Source organism: Trichomycterus rosablanca, chromosome 11 (assembly GCF_030014385.1).
Source record: "Trichomycterus rosablanca isolate fTriRos1 chromosome 11, fTriRos1.hap1, whole genome shotgun sequence".
In the NCBI taxonomy this organism is placed as follows: Eukaryota; Metazoa; Chordata; class Actinopteri; order Siluriformes; family Trichomycteridae; genus Trichomycterus; species Trichomycterus rosablanca.
Window position 1 is genome coordinate 28,066,571 of NC_085998.1, and position 26,840 is coordinate 28,093,410.

The 26,840-nt window shown below is 40.0% G+C and overlaps 1 protein-coding gene across 5 annotated transcripts in view; it reads left to right on the forward strand.

Annotated features, from left to right (window-relative positions):
• Positions 1–1,327: 1,327 nt before the first annotated feature.
• asz1 (ankyrin repeat, SAM and basic leucine zipper domain containing 1) overlaps positions 1,328–26,840 on the forward strand; it is a 36,868-nt gene continuing 11,355 nt past the window's right edge. For 3 of the 5 annotated variants that reach the window (XM_063004615.1, XM_063004616.1, XM_063004619.1), the window contains exons 1-9: positions 1,328–1,427; positions 1,691–1,836; positions 6,112–6,211; positions 7,000–7,122; positions 9,448–9,562; positions 17,920–18,031; positions 22,528–22,662; positions 23,714–23,850; positions 23,949–24,021. In XM_063004615.1, the coding sequence (XP_062860685.1) occupies positions 1,723–1,836; positions 6,112–6,211; positions 7,000–7,122; positions 9,448–9,562; positions 17,920–18,031; positions 22,528–22,662; positions 23,714–23,850; positions 23,949–24,021 (909 nt within the window). In that variant the 5' untranslated portion in view covers positions 1,328–1,427; positions 1,691–1,722. The remainder of the gene's footprint in view (positions 1,428–1,690; positions 1,837–6,111; positions 6,212–6,999; positions 7,123–9,447; positions 9,563–17,919; positions 18,032–22,527; positions 22,663–23,713; positions 23,851–23,948; positions 24,022–26,840) is intronic. The other 2 variants (XM_063004617.1, XM_063004620.1) reach the window with 1 other exon arrangement.

Sequence of the window (26,840 nt, forward strand, 5' to 3'; positions counted from 1 at the left end):
TCTGTGTGGAGTTTGCATGTTCTTCCCGTGTCTGCGTGGGTTTACTCCGGGTGCTCCGGTTTTCTCCCACAGTCCAAAGACATGCATATAAGGTGAATTGGAGATACTAGATTGTCCATGACTGTGTTTAATATAACCTTGTGAACCAATGAATCTTGTGTAACGAGTAACTACCGTTCCTGTCATGAATGTAACCAAAGTGTAAAACATGGTGTTAAAATCCTAATAAATAAACAAAGAAACAATTGGCTGCATATGTTTGGACTTGTGGGAGGGAACTGGAGTACTGGAAGAAAACCCAGATGGACAAAGGGAGAACATGCAAATTTCACACATAATTAATCCCAGGCCCTTTTTGCTGTGAGGAAGCATCACTACCCACTGCGCCACCATGCCACCTTCACAGAATCAGTATAGATTTATGAACACACAAGAGAAGCTTACTTTTATACAAGTTCAGTTTATCGTGATGTGTTTACAGTGCACACTTTTGCTTTGTGTCATTTAAAAAAAACATACTTGGTAAAACAACCTAAGTGAAATGTCATTTGTCTAGCAAGTTAAACACTTACTAAATTTGTTTAGGTGACTTACAACCCCCCCTAAATTTCATAAACGGGACATTTATATTATGTAAATGTACATACTAACTAATTACTTTAGCTGACATAGCACAAACTGTTTTCATAAAAAGCATATTAATTAGAATTAATGTGTGACCCTCAGAGAAAATGTGACAGAATTTTTTTAATGGTTAAACTACTTGATTTTACGCTGCACATCAGCGCACAAACTTTGATCGCTCGCTACTTATTGACGTGCATTTTTGGACGTGGTATCATTTAAACCCCTCATCACTTCTTGCGTTTGTTTACATGACAAAACGTAGTTTGGGAGACAAGAGAAGCTCGCCTACGATTCCAGTTGGTGATAGATATTGGTGATATCGCTGATCAGTCATGTAGTGTGAAAGCCACACCGACCTGAAAGACTCCCGATTACAAGAGATCCAGTTGTGTAGTGTGAACTGTACAGCGACCTGACGACTTGGAAAGCCGTGTAGTGTGAACTTGGCATTACTTGTTAAACATCATGACTTTAAAACAGCCAAAATAACTTATTTAATCAGAAGAACAGTTGGTTTTAGTTTGGTACACACACAAATCATATTAATGTGATAAAAACATACTGTGAATGTGCAGTGTGCAACGTTTATACAGTACGTACGCAATTTACGTACTAAGTCTAAGAAACAGCGCCATCTACAGTCACCCAATTCGACGGCTACAGAATTCGATGTAACATCTGTGTACCTGCATATCGTAGGTCATGTGGTTTAGTCAACTATACATTTTTAAAGAAGACACTGCTAGCTTTAAACGTATAAAATAGTCTGCTATAACATCAAATACACTGTTTTTAAACAGGTAACCAATTTCTCTGTAAAAAATACTATATTCTCTTGAATTGTCGATAATTCAATTGTTTTGTTAATTGAAAAAGCAGGGTAACAGTGTTCCGTACATAGCAAACAGGTTGCTAGCCTGCTAATGTTATTTCTAGCTTTAAATGACCTTTAACTGTGCTGGTAAAACGTACACACTAAAAAGTGCCTATTTTAAAACGTGTTTTCGTGTTATTGCTGTAAATATAGAATGTGTAACTGTAGCTGGCTTGTTTGCATGTGTAGGTGGACTGCAGTAGGTGACCGGGACGTTCATCATGCTGAATAACATCGATAATGCTTATCCTGCGGGAGATGAAAGTAATGAAAGTAGTGATGAATGGGACATCGGATATTCCACTTCCACTTGTACCAACAGATCAGAACCAGAGGTACATCCAAATATTGTTTTATACACCACACCACCACTACTCACCGACTGTACTAATCTGGTAGAGGTCCAGTGTATTATCTCAATGTTGCATTTCTCTAAGCAGACAATGTAGGAGCTGGGTAGGCTTCTAATAATGGAATCTTAGAATATTAGGGTGAAAATCTAACCAAAACCTTATACATTCTTTGTCTTTGTCTCAGCCAGTGGATATTGTCATATTTGTATAGTTTATTTGACTGATTATAATTAAACAAATAAGTCTTTAAACACATACAATACCCTACCCCAACATTTTAAGGTCATAAATATGCAGCCATAACATTAAAACCACCTCCTTGTTTCTACACTCACTGTCCATTTTATCAGCTCCACTTATCATATAGAATCACTTTTTAGTTCTACAATTACTGACTGTAGTCCATCTGTTTTTTTGAATGCTTTGTTAGCCCGCTTTCACTCTGTTCTTTATTGGTCAGGACTTTCCCAGGACCACTACAGAGCAGGTATTATTTGGGTGGTGGATCATTCTCAGCACTACAGTGACACTGACATGGTGGTGGTGTGTTAGTGTGTGTGTTGTGCTGGTATGCGTGGATCAGACACAGCAATGCTGATGGAGTTTTTAAACACCTCACTCTCACTGCTGGACTGAGAATAGTCCACCAACCAAAAATATCCAGCCAACAGCTCCCCTTGGGCAGAGTTCTGAGACCACTGATGAAGGTCTAGAAGATGACCAACTCAAACAGCAGCAATAGATGAGCGATCGTCTCTGATTTCACATCTACGAGGTGAACCAACTAGGTAGGAGTGTCTAATAGAGTGGACAGTTAGTGGACATGGTATTTAAAAACTCCAGTAGCGCTGCTGTGTCTGGTCCACTCATACCAGCACAACACACACTAACACCACCACCATGTCAGTGTCACTGCAGTGCTGAGAATGATCCACCACCTAAATAATACCTACTCTGTGGTGGTCCTGTGGGGGTCCTGATTATTGAAGATAGGGTGAAAGCAGACTAAAAAAAGTACATAGAGAAATAGATGGACTACAGTCAGTAATTGTAGAACTACAAAGTGCTTCTATATGGTAAGTGGGGCTGATAAAATGGACAGTGAGTGTAGAAACAAGGAGATGGTTTTAATGTTATGGCTGATTGATGTATGTTCATCAATGACACCTGATGGTGATGACACCTGCACCAAGAGAAATTCCTTGTACATCTGGTACTTGGTGAAAATAAAGATTCTGATTCTGATTAAGATACAGGGCTAGTAATCAGAAGATCACTGGTTCAAGCCCCATCTGCCAGGTTGCCACTGTTGGGCCCTTGAGCAATTCCCTATAATCTTCAATTGCTTGCAATGTATACAGTCACAGCTGTAAGTCGCTTCGGGTAAAAGTGTCTGCTAAATGCCATAAATGGATTTTGTGGAATTGAGTAAAAATATATATACATTTCTTCTTTTTTGTTTTGTCTATTTAACAGGTTATCTGTGTTTGAGGAAGATAGATAGATACTGGTTTGTTAGATTAAATGGACTAGTAGTACAAGGTAGTGCAATCTAATTGTACTGAGCTAAATGCAGTTTTGGTGGCGGTGATAAATGATTTAGATTTTGGTAATCTTTACAGCTATGTCTGAAAGTCTAGTCTGTGCATGAGTATACAAAAGTTGTGTCTCAAAACCACTACTCAATCACTAGACCCCACAAGCTTTATACAGAGTGGCAAGTGGATAAGTAAACTGATTGCATGTGTATGTTAGAACATTACAGAACAGGCACTGCTGAGACAGGATATCTGGAAGACAGTGACTAATTAAAAGCATTGCACCACTTTGAGCATGCAGACACCATGCGTTTTAATGAGCTGTATAAAGCTGTGGTCACACTAGGTTTTTTTTGCAACATTTACTGTGGTGAACAGCAGTTTGAATGTGAGGAAAACCCCCAAAACATTTTAAGTGAAAACTTATAAAATATGCACAGTTTTAACCCACACGTTGACCTATAGAGCTTAACAGTGACGTCCACTATGTACACAGACACACCATCAATCACAATAAGCTTGTCACTGTAGGTAAACGTACGGTATAAATGAATAAGGTAGAAGAGAGGGTAGGGATGTAACGATACACTCTACCCACGATGCGATACGATTCACGATACCGGGTTCACAATACGATTTTTTCTCGATTTTTTTTTTTTTAAACAAAATGTAATTGAAGACAAATTATGACAAAGTTTCTGTTTATTATTTCTCTTAAAAAATAAAATATTGTATTTATCTAAATAATGAATGTCCTTTTATTTCTGAGGTAGGTACAAACTATGCAGAACAATGCTGCACATTTCCGTTTTTGTGTAAAAAAAAAAAAACCACTAAAATGGAATTTTAAAACAAATCCCACATTAAATAAATAAATGAATAATACAAATAAAGAAAGTATCCTCACATAAATACATTTGGCTGGAAAATTCCGAACCCGGCAACCCTGTAGTGACGTCAACCAGGCGAGGTGAATAGCGCCAGTGCCCTCTGCTGTTTAAAGTGAATATTGATTCGTTATACATGTAAACCGATTTGAATCGTTACACATGTAAATCGGTTTTTAACTGTCTTGTGGTGCATCGTTACATCCCTAGTTTTTAGCCTAGTCCAACAGTTAAACAATGTTTCTCAATGCATGGTTGCATGGTGTTGGTACTTTAATATATGCTATTTAATATCTACTACATTATTAAAACATATTAAAAGCTTAGTTACAAAGCTACATTAGTTGGGCTAATACAAAGTGAAAACTAGTGCTGTGGTCTACCAAGTTTTTCCTCTCTATTTGTTACCAATGCAAACTTCTAACAGTCAACGTCTTTTATAGTATGGCTGTGTGTCGGTGTTAGTGGCTTGGGTAACTTGCACATCTGCAAAGGCACCAGTATTGTTGAGGGGTATCTACACGTGTGGTACCTCATGCTTCCATCTGTACTACCTTCCTTTTTATTTCGGTAAGGCAGTGTCAAGCAACATTCTGCATGTGTTACAACAGCATAACTTAACAGTGCACCTGCTGGATTGGCCTGCCTGGAATCTTCCAATGAAAATGTGTGGAGCACTATAAACTGATCAGCCATAACATTAAAACCACCTCCTTGTTTCTACACTCACTGTCTATTTTATCAGCTCGTTTTACCATATAGAAGCACTTTGTAGTTCTACAATTACTGACTGTAGTCCATCTGTTTCTCTGCATGCTTTGTTAGCCCCCTTTCATGCTGTTCTTCAATGGTCAGGACTCTCCCAGGACCACTACAGAGTAGGTATTATTTAGGTGGTGGATGATTCTCAGCACTGCAGTGACACTGACATGGTGGTGGTGTGTTAGTGTGTGTTGTGCTGGTATGATTGGATCAGACACAGCGGTGCTGCTGGAGTTTTTAAACACCTCACTGTCACTGCTGGACTGAGAATAGAACACCAACCAAAAATATCCAGCCAACAGCGCCCCGTGGGCAGCGTCCTGTGACTACTGATGAAGGTCTAGAACAGCAGCAACAGATGAGTGATCGTCTCTGACTTTACATGTGCAAGGTGGACCTAGGACCTAGGAACTAGGTAGGAGTGTCTAATAGAGTAGACAGTAAGTGGACATGGTATTTAAAAACTCCAGCAGCTCATACCAGCACAACACACACTAACACACCACCACCATGTCAATGTCACTGCAGTGCTGAGAATGATCCACCACCTAAATAATACCTGCTCTGTGGTGGTCCTGTAGGGGTCCTGACCATTGAAGAACAGGGTGAAAGGGGGCTAACAAACCATGCAGAGAAACAGATGGACTACAGTCAGTAATTGTAGAACTACAAAGTGCTTCTGTATGGTAAGTGGAGCTGATAAAATGGACAGTGAGTGTAGAAACAAGGAGGTGGTTTTAATGTTATAGCTGATCGGTGTAAAGCTCAGTATACAACACCAGAGACCCTGGACTTGTGATCAGCTAAAGTGTGAAAAGCCAAAAATGCTCGATTGGTGTTCTAAGTTCCCAAACTATTACAAAGGTGTCAAAAAAAGGTGGCCTAACACAATGGTAAAAATTAGCGTGTCCCTACTAATTTTGGATTACTTTTTAAATTATGATTAGGCTTTTAGATTTTGATTATATTAGATGTTTTCATTCATTATAATACATCTAACTTGTATTACTGAGAATATCCAGGTAAAGACCATGCACCTATTACTTTTGAGCATTCACTTTGCTTTGCAGGTGACAGAAGTGACATTACCATGTGAGGACAAGGTGTCTGTCCTGAAGAGAGCCATTGCCGCAGGGGATGTTGATCTAGTACGTCAGCTGTTGGATAACGGTAAGCACTTTGAGAGTTATATATTAACAAAATCATGCCAAGATTGTGCTTTTAAAGGAGGATTAATGTATATTTGGGTTTTCATGAAATATAAGTAGTGTTTAAGCTTCTGTTTACACATGCTACTATTTAAAATCAATTTAACAGTTTTTACAAATAGTTTAATAAATAGTGTAGAATTACATGCACTTTATTTTTACCTTTAATACATTAAGGTTGGGTGCTATCGATCAACCAGGCGCCTACACAGACATGATTGGCTGTGCCGGTAGGAATAAATGGTCAAGCAGGGTGTCCTCATTGCTGCTGCAATTATGCCTCTACTGCCTGATTGAGGCATCTTCACAAGGGGTGGTTGATCATGGGTTGCAGTGCAAGTGTTGCTTTCCATATATGATAGATACAGTGCTCTTTAAAAGTCTTAAGAAATGGTGGCTGCTTGTGACCTTTGTATTCTGAGGTTCTATCAAGCAATTTGATTTAAAATTAACCCAACTGAAATGTAACGAGCCTTTATTATTGAAACTTTATTAGTAGTTGCAGTATTTTTTTACTATTTTACATGCCTTCCTTACAATGCAAGCAACTGAGGAGTAAGGGCCTTGCTCAGGGGCCTGACACTGGCAATTTAGCAGAGGTGGTGCTTGAGCCAGCAACCCTCTGATCACAGGTCTATTACCTTAACCACTTAGCTGCCACTGCCTTTTCCCCCCACCAGCTGTATGTTATAATGTGTAATATTTAGTTGTTCAGCATTTCATTATGTTACAAGTCATGGTCTTCTTCAGGTATGGATGTGGAGACGCGACTGGGCTTTGGTTGGACTCCGCTCATGTGTGCTGTGCACGTTGCAAACTATGAGCTGGTCGAGCTGCTGCTGGATCGTGGAGCCAGTGCCAACTTTAGCAGAGGTAAACTGCAATTATAAAACTGCTTATTAAAAAGGGCCAGTGATAGCTCAGTGGTTAAGGTACTGGACTAGTAAACAGAAGGTTGCCGGTTCAAGCCCCGCCACCACCAAGTTGCCACTGTTGGGTCCCTGAGCAAGGCCCTTAACCCTCAATTGCTCATCGTGTTCTGCTCATTGTGTAAGTCGCTTTGGATAAAAGCGTCTGCTAAATGCTGAAAATGTAAATGTAAATTAAACTGCTGTTCACCACCATTCTTCAATCAACCTAGTAGAACTTAAAGAATTTTGCAAAGAGAAAGTGCTAAAATTGGTATTTTGTGTGCAAAATTAAGATTTATTGAAATAATTGTACTGGGTGTAATAGGATGTAAGAAGGGGACCAATGTTTTTATGAACAATTTATCAAGCCATTTAAAAATTCTAAATGGGTTCCAAGGAACAGTTATTTATTTGGGGGTGGGTGGTAAGGGTTTGGGGTTGAATACTTGTTTAAGGCACTTTATAGAGATTTATCGTCTTAGCCCATGCATGTGCATGCCCTATTAATCACAATGATCTTAAAAACCAAGCAGAGCTTTTTTGTTTTTATTTGTTGTTGGGGCAGCATGTAAAATGCAATCAATAACACAGCGTTTCTTACATTTACTTTGACTTTTATTTCATTGCAGACAGGATAAACCTGAGATATTTCATGTTTTGTCTGGTCAACTTCATTTCATTTATTAATAATTCCTGCATTTCAGGCCTGCAACACATTCCAAAAAAAGTTGGGACAGTAAATCATTTACCACTTTGTAATGTTGCTATTCCTTTTTACCACACTTAAAAGATGTTTTGGCACTGAGGAGACCAAGTGATTTAGTGTTTCAGCTTTTATTTTGTCTCATTCTTCCTGCAAACACTTCCTAAAATGTGTAACAGTACAGGGTCGTCGTTGTCGCCTGTTTTCATTTTAAAATTCTCCTCACATTCTCTATTGGGGACAGGTCAGGACTGCAGGCAGGCCAGTTCAGTACCCGTACCCTCTTCTTCCACAGCCATGCCTTTGTAATGTGTGCATTGAAGATCACGGGCGTTCAGCGTAAGCTTGCGCCCTTGGCCTTTACGCACTGAAATTCCTCCCGAATCCTTAAATCGTTTAATGATATTATGCACTGTAGGGGAAGAAATATGCAAATCACTTGCAGTCTTTCTTTGACGTTCATCGTTTTTAAATATTTAAAATTTTCTTAAGCATTTGTTGACAAACTAGAGATCCTCTGATCAAAGACTCAGACTTTCCTGGATGCTGCTTTGGTACCAAACCATGATTACAATCACCTGTTCAAGTTTGGAATCACGTCATTATTTAGTGTTTTCACCTCATTACTAGCCCTAAATTGCCCCCGTCCCAACTTTTTTTGGAATGTTTTGCAGGCTTGAAATGCAGGAATGGAGGTATATTAACAAATGAAATGAAGTTGAGCAGACAAAACATGAAATATCTCATCTTCATCCTGTCTGCAATCAAATAAAAGTCAAAGTAAACACTGTAAGGAACACTGTTTTTATTTTATTTGCATTTTTCATACTGTTCCAACTTTTTCTGATTTGGGGTTGTAGTTATGATGCAAAAACAGAGCTAATAATTTCATCCAATTAATCTGCTGGTGTTTTTTTTTTGGTTTGATTGAAAGCATCTGTTCCTCTTTGTAAATTAAAATGTTGATTTTAGGATTAATTACAATGATTTCAGATGATTCCACATGTCCAATGTAGGGGTGGCGATGTGTGTGTGTGTGTGTGTGGCAGGGGGGCTTGTAGAAGTTTTGTAAGTAAACAATTACATGTGAAACCAGCCACTGCTTCCTAGCCTGTGTTCCGCTTAGAGAGGGAAGAATGCAACAGTGATGGATAATTCTAGTACACAGAGCATGATGCTGGCGTCATTGTGCTAGCTTAACGCTGCTGCTTTATTTATTTTCCTTCTCCAGCGCAGTCACAACCATTAAGTCTGCATCCTAGCCACAATCAGACCTGCTCATGTAGCCTAAACCTGCCTCTAATCATAGCAAATACGTCTGTGTCCACACATTGTCAGCACATTACTGTATCCAGACTCATGCCAGTCCTTGAACATCAGGCCAGTTTCGGTGTTTGATCACGTTGCTACTAAACAGGAAAAGCTTTCATGTGGATTTTACACTTAATGTAGAGCGATTGTTTTGTGAGGCTCTGAGGTTGCTCTTACGTCATGATAATATATTTCTAGTTCAAGATAAAAATAGTTAATTACTGGCACAATTTAATGAATAAAAGGTTGCTTTTTTTATTTGCTTGTATCCAGATCTGTATACTGTGCTAATGGCAGCATGTACAGCAGATTCTACCACTGAAGAGAAAATCGCCAAATGTGTAGCTCTACTGCTGAGTCGCAATGCTGACCCAAATGCTTACAACAGGTAAACCTGGATTCTTTTTACAATTCATTGTAAATAAGTGAAATTATAACATTTTTCCTCTACTGATAGAATTTCCTGGCAGTCCAAGCAGTTAATTTATTTAAAAAAAAATATTTATATACACTGATCAGCCATAACATTAAAACCACCTCCTTGTTTCTACACTCACTGTGCATTTTATCAGCTCTACTTACCATATAGAAGCACTTTATAGTTCTACAATTACTGACTGTAGTCCATCTGTTTCTCTGCCTGCGTTTTAACCTGCTTTTACTTCAATTGTTAGGACTCCTGCAGGACCACTACAGAGTAGGTATTATTTGGGTGGTGGATCATTCTCAGCACTGCATTGACAATGACATGGTGGTGGTGTTAGTGTGTGTTGTGCTGGTATGAGTGGATTAGACAGCAGCGCTGCTGGAGTTTTTAAATACCGTGTCCACTCACTGTCCGCTCTATTAGACACTCCTACCTAGTTGGTTCTGTTTGAGTTGGTGGACTATTCTCAGTTCAGCAGTGACAATGAGGTGTTTAAAAACTCCATCAGCGCTGCTGTGTCTGATCTACTCATACCAGCACAACACACACTAACACACCATCAGCATGTCAGTGTCACTGCAGTGCTGAGAATCATCCACCACCTAAATAATACCTGCTCTGTGGGGGTCCTGATCATTGAAGAACAGGGTGAAAGCAGGCTAAAAAGGTATTTAGAGAAATAGATACAGTCAGTAATTGTAGAACTACAAAGTGCTTCTATATGGTAAGTGGAGCTGATAAAATGGACAGTGAGTGTAGAAACAAGGAGGTGGTCATAATGTTATGGCTGATCAGTGTATTGTTTAATGTGTATAGTTGCAGTTGGAAATATACAAACCCCCAAAAAAAACAAGGATTTCTAAGTTTTGTATGAATGATGTAGGATTTCAGAGTAGCAGGCTGTTTTGCTGCCAAAGGTGATCCAGCCAGTTAAGTATAGAGGTCCCCCCCTCCCCTCCCCCCCCCCCCCCCCCCAATCTAGTTACTTCCCATTTCAGATTGTAATTCCTCTGCTTTTTGCACCACCCTCACCCTGACTGAGAAGACCCACAAAGTACCATGCACCACCTTCAAGACTCCTACAGTCCATTTCTGTGGTCCTGGGCTAGAGCACAATCACTTTTTAAAAATTAACAGGACCAGTTGGTGTTTAATTATTTTTTTGTTTTGTTTAATGAATTATATGATCATTTAAAAGCTAAGTGTATTTTGTATATTTAAGATTAGATGCCAACACCCTCAAAAAAAGTTTGGACAGAGGCATGTTAACCTCCACTGTGCTACATGTGGTACACATGTTAAACGCTGTAGATAATCAGGCATAAAGACCTGGGTGACTTTAATGCGGGCCAAATCATTATAACTAGACGACTGGGTTGAAGTTTATCTGAAACAACTAGGGAATCTCACAGCCAGGCCTACAGGACATGAAGCTATAGAGTCTAGTACGGACCAACAGAAAACAATATGTAGAAGATGTTGTACCCAGCTGGCATTTTCCTGCTGCTGAAGGTCAACAGCAGAGCTAATAAACAAACACTGTGACAGCACTGAGATGATACATGCCATCAGTATTTCCTGTTGCATCCCCCCTCCTTCCCAAACCTAAGGGATGGAGTTGAATACGGCTCAGGCCCTTATAATGCATTATTTCACCTGGACAGAAATTAGACAAATTGCTTAAAAGCTCTAAATGGCTCTTTGCTGTAAGTAATGCCAAGTTCACACTACACGACTTTCCAAGTTGTCAGGTCGCTGAACAGTTCACTCTACACAACTGGATCTCTTGTAATCAGGAGTCTTTCAAGTCGGTTTGGCTTTCACACTACACGACTGATCGACCATAGGGGGTTTCACACTACACGATATATCACCAACTGGAATCACAGGCAATAGAAGGTTAGTAAGTGCTTAGTAAAGAGGTGGGTCTTTAATCATCTTTTGAAGACAGTGAAAGACTCAGATGTACGAACAGACAGGGGACAGGGGTTTGTTCCACCACTTGGGTTCCAGTACAGAAAAGAGCCTTGATGCGTGTCTTCCTCAAGTTCTGGCTAAATGATCGAGACGAGCAAATCTAGTGGCTCGGAGGTTGCGTGGTACAGAACAGGGTTTTATGAGTTTTCTAAGGTAGCTTGGCTTTGTAGGTGAGCATCATTGTTTTAAACTGAATGCAGGAAGCTAGAGGAGGCCAGTCAGGAGAACACAGTAGCTGGGTGACGTGGCAGTGTTTGGGTTGGTTGAAAACCAGACGGGCGGCCGCTCAGGTGGCGCAGCGGTAAAAACCAGGAGGAATGCTGGAACCATAGCTGGGATCTCGAATACATCGTATCAAATCTCAGCTGTGCCTGCCGGCTAAGGCCGAGCGGCCACATAAACAACGATTGGCCTGTTGTTAAGATATGGGCGGGACTAAGCCAGATGCCCACGTGTCGGAGGGGGCGTGGGTTTGCTTTGTTCTCCTCAATCAGAGCAGGGATCGGCTTCCATTGAGAGAAATGGCCAAATCTTCTTGATGTTGTAAAGGAGGAACTGGTATGATCTTGTCATACATGCTACATGGGTAGATAAGGACATCTGGTTATCCAGGACAACATCAAGGTTTTGTACATTATTAGATTGCTCGATCCGGGGGTTATTAAAATTGATCTCAGGGAAAAAGTACTGTTAAAGACTGTTGAATTACCAGTAGGTAAAAAGTGTTTGCAATTTATTGACATCCCAATATGTTGATTACAATATATTACAATATACGTATATTGGAAACCATTGAAATCCCCTGCTCCATCATTTGTAATCTTGTTCTGCACTCACTTGTGCTGTGTCGCTCCAGTTGGCCCCCAGCTGCTAATCAGCTGCAGCCAAAATAAACACATGTCCCAGTATCAACAAGCCAGTTGATCATTTGTCTGGTAAGAAAGTGATTCTATCCTGTCCAGACAAAATATTTGAAAATAGGTAATGAGATGCAGAGGGAAGTGGGTGCACGATGCCGGTCATCATCTCTGCCCCCTTCTAAGTATTTTGAAGACGTTGTGCCCAGCTGGCATTTTCCAGCTGATGAAGGTCAACAGCAGATCTAGTAAACAAACATATAGTTGTGATTTCCTGTTGCACCCCTCCTCAACCCCACAAAAAACTTAAGGAAGGAGTCAAATAGGACTCAGGCTCTTGTAGTCTTTCATTGTCAGCATTTTGGATTGTTAGTGATCATTGTTATTGGTTTTATTTGACATAACTGATGGTGCAATAGTGTTTGAATATGGGAGTGAATAAAGTGACTTTTCAATAAAGTTTGAAAAAACACATTACGGAATATAATGGAAATCCTGACACATTATTCAGTTTGCTGCCTTTATTCTACAACCTAAAATCAGAAAAAGTTGGGACAATATGGAAAATGCAAAAAAAAATTAAAATGTAGTGTTCCTTACATTTACTTTGATTTTTTATTGGATTGCAGACAGTTTGAACCCAAAATATTTCATGTTTTATCTGCTCATCTTCACTTCTTTTGATAATATACATCCATTCCTGCATTTCAGGCCTGCAACACATTCCCCAAAAAAGTATGGACAGGGGAAATTTAGGGCTTTAGGGCAGTTTGTCAACAAATGTGTGAGAAAATGATTGAAATGTTTAAAAACAATGAACCTCAAATACAGATGGGAAGGGATTTGCATATTTCTCCATCTACAGTGCATAATATCATTAAACCATTCAAGGAATCGGGAGGAATTTTAGTGCGTAAAGGCCAAGGGCGCAAGCTTAAGCTGAACGCCTGTGATCTTCGATCCCTCAGACGGCACCGCATCAAGAACCGCCACTCAACAATAGCTGATATAACCACATGGGTGAGGGATTACTTTGGTAAACCTTGGTCAAGCACTACAATACAGAGTTACATGCACAAACACCACTTAAATCTTTACTGTGCAAAAAAAAAGCCTTATGTTAACCATGTCCAGAAGTGGCGTCAACTTCTCTGGGCTCTGAGGCACTAGGGTGGACCATCACAAAGTGGAAACGTGTATTGTGGTCAGATGAATCAGCATTCCAGGTCTTTTTGGGGGAAAAATGGACGCCGTGTGCTCCGGACCAAAGACGAAAAGGACCATCCAGACTGTTATCAGCAACAAGTCCAAAAGCCAGGGTCTGTCATGGTATGGGGCTGTGTCAGTGCCCTTGGCAAAGGTCATTTACACTTCTGTGATGCAGCATTAATGCAGAAAAGTACATTGAGATCTTGGAGCAACATATGCTGCCTTCAAGACGTCATCTTTTCCAGGGACGTCCATGCATTTTTCAACAAGACAATGCAAAACCACATGCTGCACACATTACAAAGGCATGGCTGTGAAAGAAGAGGGTACGGGTACTGGACTGACCTGCCTGCAGTCCTGACCTGTCCCCAATAGAGAATGTGTGGAGAATTCTGATAGGAAAATGCGACAACGACGACCCCGTACTGTTGCACATCTTAAGACGTGTTTGCAGGAAGAATGAGACAAAATAAAAGCTGAAACACTAAATCACTTGGTCTCCTCGGTGCCAAAATGTCTTTTAAGTGTGGTGAAAAGGAATGGCAACATTACAAAGTGGTAAATGCTTTACTGTCCCAACAGACCTGAAATGCAGGAATGGATGTTTAATAATAAATGAAATGAAGTTGAGCAGACAAAACATGAAATATCTCAAGTTCATCCTTTCTGCAATGAAATAAAAGTCAAAGTAAATGTAAGGAACACTGCATTTTTATTTTATTTGCATTTTCCATTCTGTCCCAACTTTTTCTGTGTATGTGTATACCATGTAAAAACATATAACAACAAATCTGTAAAATAACAAAAAATTGAACTAACAAGCTTTATATAAACAAAATGATCTATGACTACTTTACTTCTAACTTAATTACTTGATATATATATACTGAAGAGTTGTTTTTTTTCAATAACCCAGGTTGTAATATTTAATACACCAGTGAGTATACAATGCTTAAGAGAAGACAAAAGCCTTCTAGCCAGATTTACTGGTGCGTATATATCATTTTACATTCTAGGTTTATAGCATTTAGCATGTCATCATGATAAATATGACTTAAAAGATTTACCATGTAGTCTTAACATCAGGAAACTTCCTGTTCTGAGTATAACTGCCTTATCTACTTGTTCATGGTGTGTGAACCTTGGCTGGCTAATAGTTTCACAGATCACATGCACAAAATTCTCTGCTGCTCTTTCAATGAAAAGTGTTTGCACACTGAATATCTGCATTTAGAAAAGAATTGTGGTCAGAAATCCAAACAAGAAAACTGTCATTTATAAACCAAAAAAAAAAGTTTGTGCAGCCATAACTAATTTGCATGTAGGTTTCAAAATGTCCAACAAAATTATCATTATTGTATTTATACCACATTTAAGGTATGTAATAAACATTATACTTACTTTATCAATTATCTGTGAGTTTTCATTTCCAAACTGCGTATATTTTTCTGGATGTTGGCAATTGGTAGCAAAGCCATTTCCGCCTCCCCAGGAATGTGTACATTCACATTCCTAATTTCTATACACCGATCAGCCATATAATTAAAACCACCTCCTTGTTTTTGCATTCACTGTCCATTTTATCAGCACCACTTACCATATAGAAGCACTTTGTAGGTCTACAATTACTGACTGTAGTTCATCTATTTCTCTACATACTTTTTAGCCTGCTTTCACCCTGTATTTCAATGGTCAGGACCACCACATAGCAGGTATTACTTAGGTGGTGGATCATTCTCAGCACTGCAGTGACACTGACATGGTGGTGGTGGTGTGTTAGTGTGTGCTGTGCTGGTATGAGTAGATAAGACAGCAGCGCTGCTGGAGTTTTTAAACACTGTGTCCACGATCGCTCATCTATTGCTGCTGTTTGAGTTGGTCATCTTCTAGACCTTCATCAGTGGTTATAGGACGCTGCCCACGGGACTCTGTTGGCCGGATGTTTTTGGTTGGTGGACTATTGAGGTGTTTAAAACTCCAGCAGCACTGCTGTGTCTGACCCACTCATACCAGCACAACACACACTAACACACCACCACCATGTCGGTGTTACTGCAGTGCTGAGAATGATCCACCACCCAAATAATACCTACTCTGTAGTGGTCCTGGGAGAGTCCTGACCATTGAAGAAAAGCATGAAAGGGGGCTAACAAAGCATGCAGAGAAACAGATGGACTACAGTCAGTAAGTGCTTCTATATGGTAAGTGAAGCTGATAAAATGGACAGTGAGTGTAGAAACAAGGAGGTGGTTTTAATGTTATGGCTGATCGGTGTATGTTCTGAATGGTTCTGCTATGGGGTGTCATTTCATAAAGTAATATGTGCGTAACATTGACATTCTCCATTAACAACTTCCTTGCCATTACATTTTAAAGTATTGAAAAGTTAGAATATCTCCAGTATCTCCAGGGTCATTTCACTTAGCAAACTTCCTGATTATTGCTGATCCACCAACTCAGAAGAAGGACACCCTGGGAAAAGTTGTACGTTAGCCATCACACATTTGTCACATAGTTTGTCAGAAGAGAACGTGCGTAAATAGTGTCATGTTGAGTAACAATGGTGCCCTCTCTCACCTGAACATGACGTTGTGGAGATTAGTCGTGAAGTTTGGATGGCTCCTCTCTGGGAAATGTCAGTTGTTGTGATTAATGACTCGAGGACATTCCCATTAACCCATGCTGAAATCACACACACACACACGCTTACTACACTGTGTAATGTTTGACCAGAGCTTCTGCTTTTTGTTGCAGTTATATGGATATTAGTTACTGGTTTTAGTGGCCTTACACTCATTACCAATATACAGCCATATGCAAAGGTTTAGACAGCTATTCTGTTATTTAATGGTCTATGTCAGGGGTGTCCAAACTTTTCTTGTTGGGGACTAGATGGAGTAAAAAATATGCAAACACTGGCCACAGACTCCTTTTTATTTGAGTCACTTACTATCTATCTACGACAGTGTTGTGTAAACTAAGATTTTGTCATGTTTTGTCTGTTCAACTTTCTTTCATTTATTAATAAACATCCATTCCTGCATTTCAGGCCTGCAACACATTCCAAAAAAGTTGGGACAGTAAAGCATTTAGCACTTTGTAATGTTGCTATTCTTTTTCACCACACTTAAAAGACGTTTTGGCACCGAGGAGACCAAGTGATTTAGTGTTTCAGCTTTTATTTTGTCCCATTCTTCCTGCAAACACGTCTTAAGATGTGCAACAGTACGGGGTCGTCGTTGTCGCATTTTCTCCACACATTCTCTATTGGGGACAGGTCAGGACTGCAGGCAGGTCAGTCCAGTACCCGTACCCTTTTCTTCCGCAGCCATGCCTTTGTAATGTGTGCAGCATGTGGTTTTGCATTGTCTTGTTGAAAAATGCATGGACGTCCCTGGAAAAGATGACGTCTTGAAGGCAGCATATGTTGCTCTAAGATCTCAATGTACTTTTCTGCATTAATGCTGCCATCACAGAAGTGTAAATGACCTTTGCCAAGGGCACTGACACAGCCCCATACCATGACAGACCCTGGCTTTTGGACTTGTTGCTGATAACAGTCTGGATGGTCCTTTTCGTCTTTGGTCCAGAGCACACAGTGTCCACTTTTTTACAAAAAAAGACCTGGAATGCTGATTCATCTGACCTCAATGCCCTGATGGACGAGTCTGGGTTTGGCGGTTGCCAGGAGAACAGCACTTGTCTGACTGCATTGTGCCAAGTGTAAAGTTTGGTGGAGGGGGGATTATGGTGTGGGGTTGTTTTTCAGGAGTTGGGCTCGGCCCTTTAGTTCCAGTGAAAGGAACTCTTAATACTTCAGCATACCAAGAGATTTTGGACAATTTCATGCTGACCTCACAAATGCACTTCTGGAAGAACACACTCCTAAACCATGTGGAAAGCCTTCCCAGAAGAGTTGAAGCTGTTATAGCAGCAAAGGGTGGGCCGACATCATATTAAACTCTATGGATTAAGAATGGGATGTCATTCAAGTTCATATGCGTGTGAAGGCAGATGACCGAATACTTTTGGCAATATATTGTATATTCATGTTGAAGTATTTGCACATATTGCCATAACCAGCCTAAAATTTCTTCGTTGTGCAACATCCTCTGTAGGTCAAGCCTGCTTATAGTTTAACTCATGAAATTTTTACCTGACCAGACTTGGACTTAACCCATGAACCCTTTTCCTTGAATTTCCATGTACGCAGCTACTCAGCAAAGGGTTAAATGCATGAATGCTCTGACATGCATTGTTTTTCTTTCTGCCCAGGAGCCACATGACCTGCCTGATGCTGGCAGCCAGGAACAGTTACTGCCAGGTGATCAATCTCCTGGTGTCTCATGGAGCAGAACTAAACTTTCAGGATAACGGCGGCCACACGGTACACTGCACACATCAAAAAGCACTTTAGATACAATTTTTTTCCAAAACAGCTAGGTTACCAATATATTATTAGTTAAGAGGTGGGCTAGCTTGCAGGGCCATTTGGAAAAGGTCATTAAAATCGAGGGTTGAGAACCCACCCCAACACTAGAAGAGTTAAATCCCTAACAGGCAAACTATCTTAACCCTGAGTGAGCATGTTTAAAATTAAAGTACCATTTTTTAATGCATTGTCCAGGTTCATTGCAGGGCTTCTGCAAACCCCCTCGTTAAAAATAGCCAATCAAATCAATTTTTTGTACTGTTCTCACTAGCAAAGGAATGTAGACTGCTGTTTGGTGATGTGCACTAATTGGACATAACTAGGACCCTACTAAATTTACAGAAAAATGTCACAGATTTTAAACAAAGTGCCACAATTTACAGCAGTCATTAAATTACACTCATAAATTGAATGATATAATCAATAGAAGCTACAGCACACAGCACAGCCTACCTTAACGGATACATAAATACTAGTCCGTGTTTTGACACTCCCTCTGCGTCCACAGAATTGTTTTTATAAAGAACGAAATAAACTGTACATAGACAAATTATTAGAAGCATAATACTTTACTGGCTTGTTCTTTTGAGCACAGACTACACAGAGATGATCACGTGTGTAGAGAAGCACACTTTTCCATTTATTATGGAATCACCAGAGGGACAAAATGCACTCAATACGTAAACACATACATTAAACATCGTCAGCACACTACACCACAGAAAAGTCAGTTACACTAACTTAATTATGATGCCGTATAATGCTGTATGATTGCTAGGACCGCTTCATATTTCATATGCTACGTGGATGAAAAATTTTATATCGCTAAACACAAACCGTACATTTTGAATTTTACAGCAAATAGCATATTTGACAGGAAACGGCTCATTTCACGGCCGTGAAATTAGACAAAGCTAGTTGTCTTTGCCTACTGTTATAACTTTTTGGAGTTTTGCCATTAGAAGACCGAGATTGGCATATTCAGTTGTAGAGAACTTGGTTGTGTTTTCACTTGGAAGTTATGTATAAGGGTGCATTTCTTGATACAGCATCATTTAACTGCATTAATTGACAATGGTTTTCCGAAGTGCTCCATATATACTTTATATTAGCAATGCTGCCTGAGGGCTTAAAGGTCATGCATATTTAGTAGTGATTTCTGGCCTTGCCCTACACGAACTAAGGTATTTTTGGATTCCCTGAATCTTTTCACATTTTAGGTACTGTAGAGGGAGAAAGACCTAAGTAAGTAATGTTCATTTAGAACTGATTGACAATACTTTCATGAAGTTTGGCATGACTGATATCTTTAATGGAAGAACTTTACAAATGTGATCCCAATATTTTTAAAATGGTTTTTATTATTCGCTACCAGGTTACTCCACCGTGTATGGAGTGACCAAATAAGGGTTTGTTTTATGTTTGAATGCAGGCCTGTGTAGGTGCAGTCTGCCCCCTGTGGTTGTAAAGACCACAAGGAAGCACACAATTTGTCAAATACAGTAGACCCTTGACTTAGGAATTTAATTGGTTCCGAGGGGCTGTTCTTAAGTTCTTTCGTTAGTTAAACCTATTTTTCCCCATAACAAATAATGTAAATAGAATTAATTCCTGCCAGACCTCCCAAACCCCCCCCTTACCTAACCTTTCTAATGTCTTAAATGCTCTTTTTTGTTATAAATACAAGTATATATTCCCTTAAATCTTAAATTATAGAATAGACATTACTGTAATAAACAATAATAAACAACAATACACCAGTAGTACTGTACATAAAAAACACATTACATTTCAGTACAGTACGTGTGTTGTACCATACACCATAATACATTTCCTTCTGTTTTTTATAAAATGTATCTACCAGAAACAACAATAACTCTCATATTTCTCTCATATTTCCTTCTTTATTTCAATAGTGTTGTATTTTGTAGGTGTAATTGCACGAAAGAATAACTTCCTTCCTCTCTCTCACTTACTGTCCCCTCTGTCTGATACACAGTGACAGCTACTGGCAGGAGTAGTTATACAACAACAAATGTAATAGATTTGTTCATTTTCTCACCACTAAGCTTTCTCTGCATGTTCTTTGGGGGCATTTTAATGTAGGATTTTACAAAATATAAAGAAAACACCGTCCGCTGTCCGAATGTTCGCTCACTGTATATGTGTGTGTGTATGTATGTATGTACTGTATATATATACATATATATATATATATATATATATATATATATATATATATATATACAGTGTATCACAAAAGTGAGTACACCCCTCACATTTCTGCAGATATTTAAGTATATCTTTTCATGGGACAACACTGACAAAATGACACTTTGACACAATGAATAGTAGTCTGTGTGCAGCTTATATAACAGTGTAAATTTATTCTTCCCTCAAAATAACTCAATATACAGCCATTAATGTCTAAACCACCGGCAACAAAAGTGAGTACACCCCTAAGAGACTACACCCCTAAATGTCCAAATTGAGCACTGCTTGTCATTTTCCCTCCAAAATGTCATGTGATTTGTTAGTGTTACTAGGTCTCAGGTGTGCATAGGGAGCAGGTGTGTTCAATTTAGTAGTACAGCTCTCACACTCTCTCATACTGGTCACTGAAAGTTCCAACATGGCACCTCATGGCAAAGAACTCTCTGAGGATCTTAAAAGACGAATTGTTGCGCTACATGAAGATGGCCAAGGCTACAAGAAGATTGCCAACACCCTGAAACTGAGCTGCAGCACAGTGGCCAAGATCATCCAGCGTTTTAAAAGAGCAGGGTCCACTCAGAACAGACCTCGCGTTGGTCGTCCAAAGAAGCTGAGTGCACGTGCTCAGCGTCACATCCAACTGCTGTCTTTGAAAGATAGGCGCAGGAGTGCTGTCAGCATTGCTGCAGAGATTGAAAAGGTGGGGGGTCAGCCTGTCAGTGCTCAGACCATACGCCGCACACTACATCAAATTGGTCTGCATGGCTGTCACCCCAGAAGGAAGCCTCTTCTGAAGTCTCTACACAAGAAAGCCCGCAAACAGTTTGCTGAAGACATGTCAACAAAGGACATGGATTACTGGAACCATGTCCTATGGTCTGATGAGACCAAGATTAATTTGTTTGGTTCAGATGGTCTCAAGCATGTGTGGCGGCAATCAGGTGAGGAGTACAAAAATAAGTGTGTCATGCCTACAGTCAAGCATGGTGGTGGGAATGCCATGGTCTGGGGCTGCATGAGTGCAGCAGGTGTTGGGGAGTTACATTTCATTGAGGGACACATGAACTCCAATATGTACTGTGAAATACTGAAGCAGAGCATGATCCCCTCCCTCCGGAAACTGGGTCGCAGGGCAGTGTTCCAGCATGATAATGACCCCAAACACACCTCTAAGACGACCACTGCTTTATTGAAGAGGCTGAGGGTAAAGGTGATGGACTGGCCAAGCATGTCTCCAGACCTAAACCCAACAGAACATCTTTGGGGCATCCTCAAGCGGAAGGTGGAGGAGCGCAAAGTCTCGAATATCCGCCAGCTCCGTGATGTCGTCATGGAGGAGTGGAAAAGCATTCCAGTGGCAACCTGTGAAGCTCTGGTAAACTCCATGCCCAGGAGAGTTAAGGCAGTTCTGGGAAATAATGGTGGCCACACAAAATATTGACACTTCAGGAACTTTCACTAAGGGGTGTACTCACTTTTGTTGCCGGTGGTTTAGACATTAATGGCTGTATATTGAGTTATTTTGAGGGAAGAATAAATTTACACTGTTATATAAGCTGCACACAGACTACTTTTCATTGTGTCAAAGTGTCATTTTGTCAGTGTTGTCCCATGAAAAGATATACTTAAATATCTGCAGAAATGTGAGGGGTGTACTCACTTTTGTGATACACTGTATATATATATATATATATATATATAGAGAGAGAGAGAGAGAGAGAGAGAGAGAGAGAGAGAGAGAGGGGCTTGGAGTCAACTTGTTTGTGACGTCACGTGTTTCACGAATTTTGGTTCGTAATCCGAAATTTGTTCGTACGTTAAGTTGAAAAAGATCGTTCGTAACCCAAAATGTTCATATGGTAAACCGTTCGTAACTCAAGGGTCTACTGTATACTTGGAGTACTGTTTGGCATTTGTAGGTATAGCGACTAAAAAACAGTAGATGCTTTCTTAATGTGAGCACCTGCTGTATTATTATATAAACTATGTTTATTTACATTAAATGTTATAATTTTATTTTAAAGTTACATCACTTTTTAGTAGCAGTATCAATATTCTATCCACCTTCGCTCTTTTATTGTGTACTAATCATAAAGTGTATGTGAAAATAATTGAAATGATAAAATAACTACAATTATATGAAAACACTACAAGACATGATATGATCTTGACATTAAATGTACCTGTGTTCAGGTAATAATCATAACAACTACTAACAACTCATTCTGTTAAATCAGGCACTCATGTTAGCTGTGCAGTACGGACGTGAAGCTGCAGTTTTAAAGCTGCTTCAGCTTGGAGCTGACAAGTCGATTAAAAACAAAGCAGGAAAGACTGCAACTGACCTGGCCAAAGAATTTAAACATCCACAGGTATGTTATCCTCATTTATTATGTGGGCCTTCAGTGCTATTTTTTTTGCTTTTTATTCCCCAATTTTCCTCATGATCTCCCACTTTTCCTGCTTCTAACACATCAGCTTTAAGGATAAAATGTTCACTTGCTGCCTAATATATCCCACCCACTAACAGGTGCCATGATTAAGAGATAATCAGTGTTATTCACTTCACCTGTCAGTGGTCATGTTATGCCTGGTCATTATGGATTTACTGAATTTCTCATGAGCAAGAAGACAACACCTTTTGTCATCCTTTCTGAATGAGTAGGAATAATGTCGTAACCTATGTCAAGGGGGTCCTAGAAAAAAGGGTTGAGAACTGCTGCTGTAGAGAACTTTTACCACCACTTTATTCTGGTCAGGGTCACGGTGGATCTGATTCATTGGGCAAAAAGCAGGAAACACCCTGGAAGGTTTCCAGTCCACCAGGACAAACAACACAAACACACTTTTGTTCACATTTTGAAGTATACTGTATCCACTGAAAGTATGTTAAATGGATTACTGAATACTAGTTCACAGATTTACTGGCAGTTATTTATTTTATTATATTATAGTTACTGGTTACCCAAGATTCATCAGTTCAAGTTTAATGTCAAACACAGCCACAGACATTTTAATATCTCCAATTCACCTCACTTGCATGTCTTTGGACAGTGGGAGGAAACCAGAGATCCTGGAGGAAACCCACACAGACATGGGGAGAACATGCAAACTTCAAACAGAAAGGACCTGGACCGCTCCACCTGGGAATCAAACCCAGGACCTTCTTGCTATGAGGCGACAGTGCTACCCACCAAGCCACTGTGTCGCCCAGGTCTTTGTTTTAATACTAGAAATTGGTGGAAAATATTATTTTAATGTTGTTACATACTTCCATTAGTTTATAACTGTAATTGGTAATAATTTACCAATGCTAAAGTTGGCACTGGCTCCAGGAGGATTACTCCACCTGGGAATCGAACCCGGGACTTTCTTGCTATGAGGCAACAGTGCTGAGTTTTTTTTAATGTTGTTTCTTAACAGATCTGTAGGATTCTTGAATCACTAACTGACTCTATTGTTAATGGTGAAGTGCCGTCCAAAGCTGAAGTAGTGTTTCAATCCCTCAACCGAAATCCTGAAGGCCTGCCTGCCTCAAAAGAGCGGTACAGTATTATAATGTACAGTAGTTCTGACAACCTGTGCATATTCTGCCATCTACTGGTATTAAGATATAACTACACTCATTGTGTTTTTGTACCGTTTGTATTGTTTGCAGTTCTGCTAAGCTGTGTGATATTGAACTTCTATTGCATGGGCTCAATCTGGAATACCTGTCTGATATCATTATGGTGAGCTTACTGCTACTGTTCAGTGTATTACAAAATCATTCCAGGATTCTTTTCATAGTTTAATTGCATTATACACTGATCAGCCATAACATTAAAACCACCTCCTTGTTTCTACACTCACTGTCCATTTTATCAGCTCCACTTACCATACAGAAGCACTTTGTAGTTCTACAATTACTGACTGTAGTCCATCTGTTTCTCTGCATGCTTTGTTAGTCCCCTTTCATGCTGTTCCTCAATGGTCAGACTCAGGACTCCCAGGACCACCACAGAGTAGCTATTATTTAGGTGGTGGATCATTTTCAGCACTGCAGTGACGCTGACATGGTGGGTGTGTGTTAGTGTGTGTTGTGCTGGTATGAGTGGATCAGACACAGCAGCGCCCCGTGGGCAGCGTCCTGTGACCACTGATGAAGATCTCAAACATGACCAACTCAAACAGCAGCAGTAGATGAGTGATCGTCTCTGACTATACATCTACAAGGTGGACCAACTAGGTAGGACTGTCTAATAGAGTGGACAGTGAGTGGACACGGTATTTAAAAGCTCCAGCAGCGCTGCTGTGTCTGATCCACTCATACCAGCACAACACACACTAACACACCACCACCATGTCAGTGTCACTGCAGTGCTGAGAATGATCCACCATCTAAATAATACCTGCTCTGTGGTGGTCCTGTGGGGGTGCTGACCATTGAAGAACAGGCTGAAAGCAGACAAAAAAAGCATGCAGTGAAACAGATGGACTACAGTCAGTAATTGTAGAACTACAAAGTGCTCCTATATGTTAAGTAGAGCTGATAAAATGAACTCTTGAGTGTAGAAACCAGGAGGTGGTTTTAATGTTATGGCTGATCAGTGTATTTTAAATTATTTTGGCATTTTAAAGAATCAGGACCCCGTTTGCTGAAAGTTAAGAATAAATGAAGAATCTGTGATCTGTGAACTCTTTTGAATCTTTAACTCGTAAAGTAGAAAGAAAATATTTTTTACAACTTTATTGTATTGTGTTGTGTAAACATAAACACATTTCGAATTTGATTTTAGAATAAACTGTTGATAAAATATTGAATTACAGTGTTTTAAAAGATTTAACAATAAGCAGGTGATTTGGTGAGAATCCACCAATGGCTCAGTCTCTACAAGAAATGATGGACCGTGGCACAATGCTTTGTCCCAAACTTTATTAGAGAATTGTCAATCAGTTAAAAAATAACATTTCTTAATGCAGGATTTTTAAATAATTTGGGTCTTCAACCATCTACCGTACATAATATTGTGGACGAGATTCATGGAATCTAGAGAAGTGGACCCCAACCATCGGGCCGCGGACCGGTACCGGTGTGTGGGTCATTTATTACCAGGCCACACAGAAAGAATACATAATTAGAGATTGCTACATCAGCAATAAAACACTACTTCTATTTTCAACACACAGATATTTACACTGCCTGGCCAAAAAAAAGGTCACACACTCTAATATTTGTTTGGACCTCCTTTAGCTTTGATTACGGCACACATTCGCTGTGGCATCGTTTCCACAAGCTTCTGCAATGTCACAACATTTATTTCTGTCCAGAGTTGCATAAATTCTTGTATTGATAATGGGAGATTTGGACCACTGCACAAAGTCTTCTCCAGCACATCCTAAAGATTCTCAATGGGGTTCAGGTCTGGACTCTGTGGTGGCCAATCCATGTGTGAAAATGATGTCTCATGCTCCCTGAACCACTCTTTCACAATTTGAGCCCGATGAATCCTGGCATTGGTCATCTTGGAATATGCCCGTGCCATCAGGGAAGAAAAAATCCATTGATGGAATAACCTGGTCGTTCAGTATATTCAGGTAGTCAGCTGACCTCATTCTTTGGGCACATAACGTTGCTGAACCTAGACCTGACCAACTGCAGCAACCCCAGATCATAGCACTGCCCCCACAGGCTTGTACGGTAGGCACTAGGCATGATGGGTGCATCACTTCAGCCGCCTCTCTTCTTACCCTAATGCGCCCATCACTCTGGAACAGGGTAAATCTGGACTCATCAGACCACATGAGTCCAATCTTTATGCTCCCTAGCATATTGAAGCCGTTTTTGCCGGTTAGCCTCACTGACAAGTGGTTTTCTTAGAGCTACACAGCTGTTTAGTCCCAATCCCTTGAGTTCTCTTTGCATTGTGCGTGTGGAAATGCTCTTACTTTCACTATTAAACATCCCTGAGTTCTACTGTAGTTTTTCTACCATTTGATTTCACCAAACGTTTAAGTGATCGCCGATCACGATCATTCAAAAGATGTTTCCCCACTGTCCTTCCACTTTTTAATAATGCGTTGGACAGTTCTTAACCCGATTTTAGTAGTTTCAGCAATCTCCTTAGATGTTTTCTCTGCTTGATGCATGCCAATAATTTGACCCTTCTGAAACAGATTAACATTTTTTCCATGACCACAGGATGTTTCTTTCGACATGGTTGTTTAACAAATGTTAAACTACTCACTGCATCAGTTAGGGTTAAATAACTTGTTGCCAGCTGAAACATAATCACCCATGCAGTTATTATCCAATGGGAGGCTCTTACCTATTTGCTTAGTTAAATCCAGGTGGTGACCTTTTTTTTTGGCCAGGCAGTGTATCATCTCATATCACCCCCAGGTGTAAGCAGCGTCTCGTGGCAGCAAAAAAAGCTTATTTGTGAGTAGTATAGTTATTCTATTTTTAATCCTCCCGCCCCCCGCTGGTCCGTGAAATTATATCCTATATGAAACCGGTCCGTGATGCAAAAAAGGTTGGGGATCGCTGATCTAGAGAAATCTCACTCTG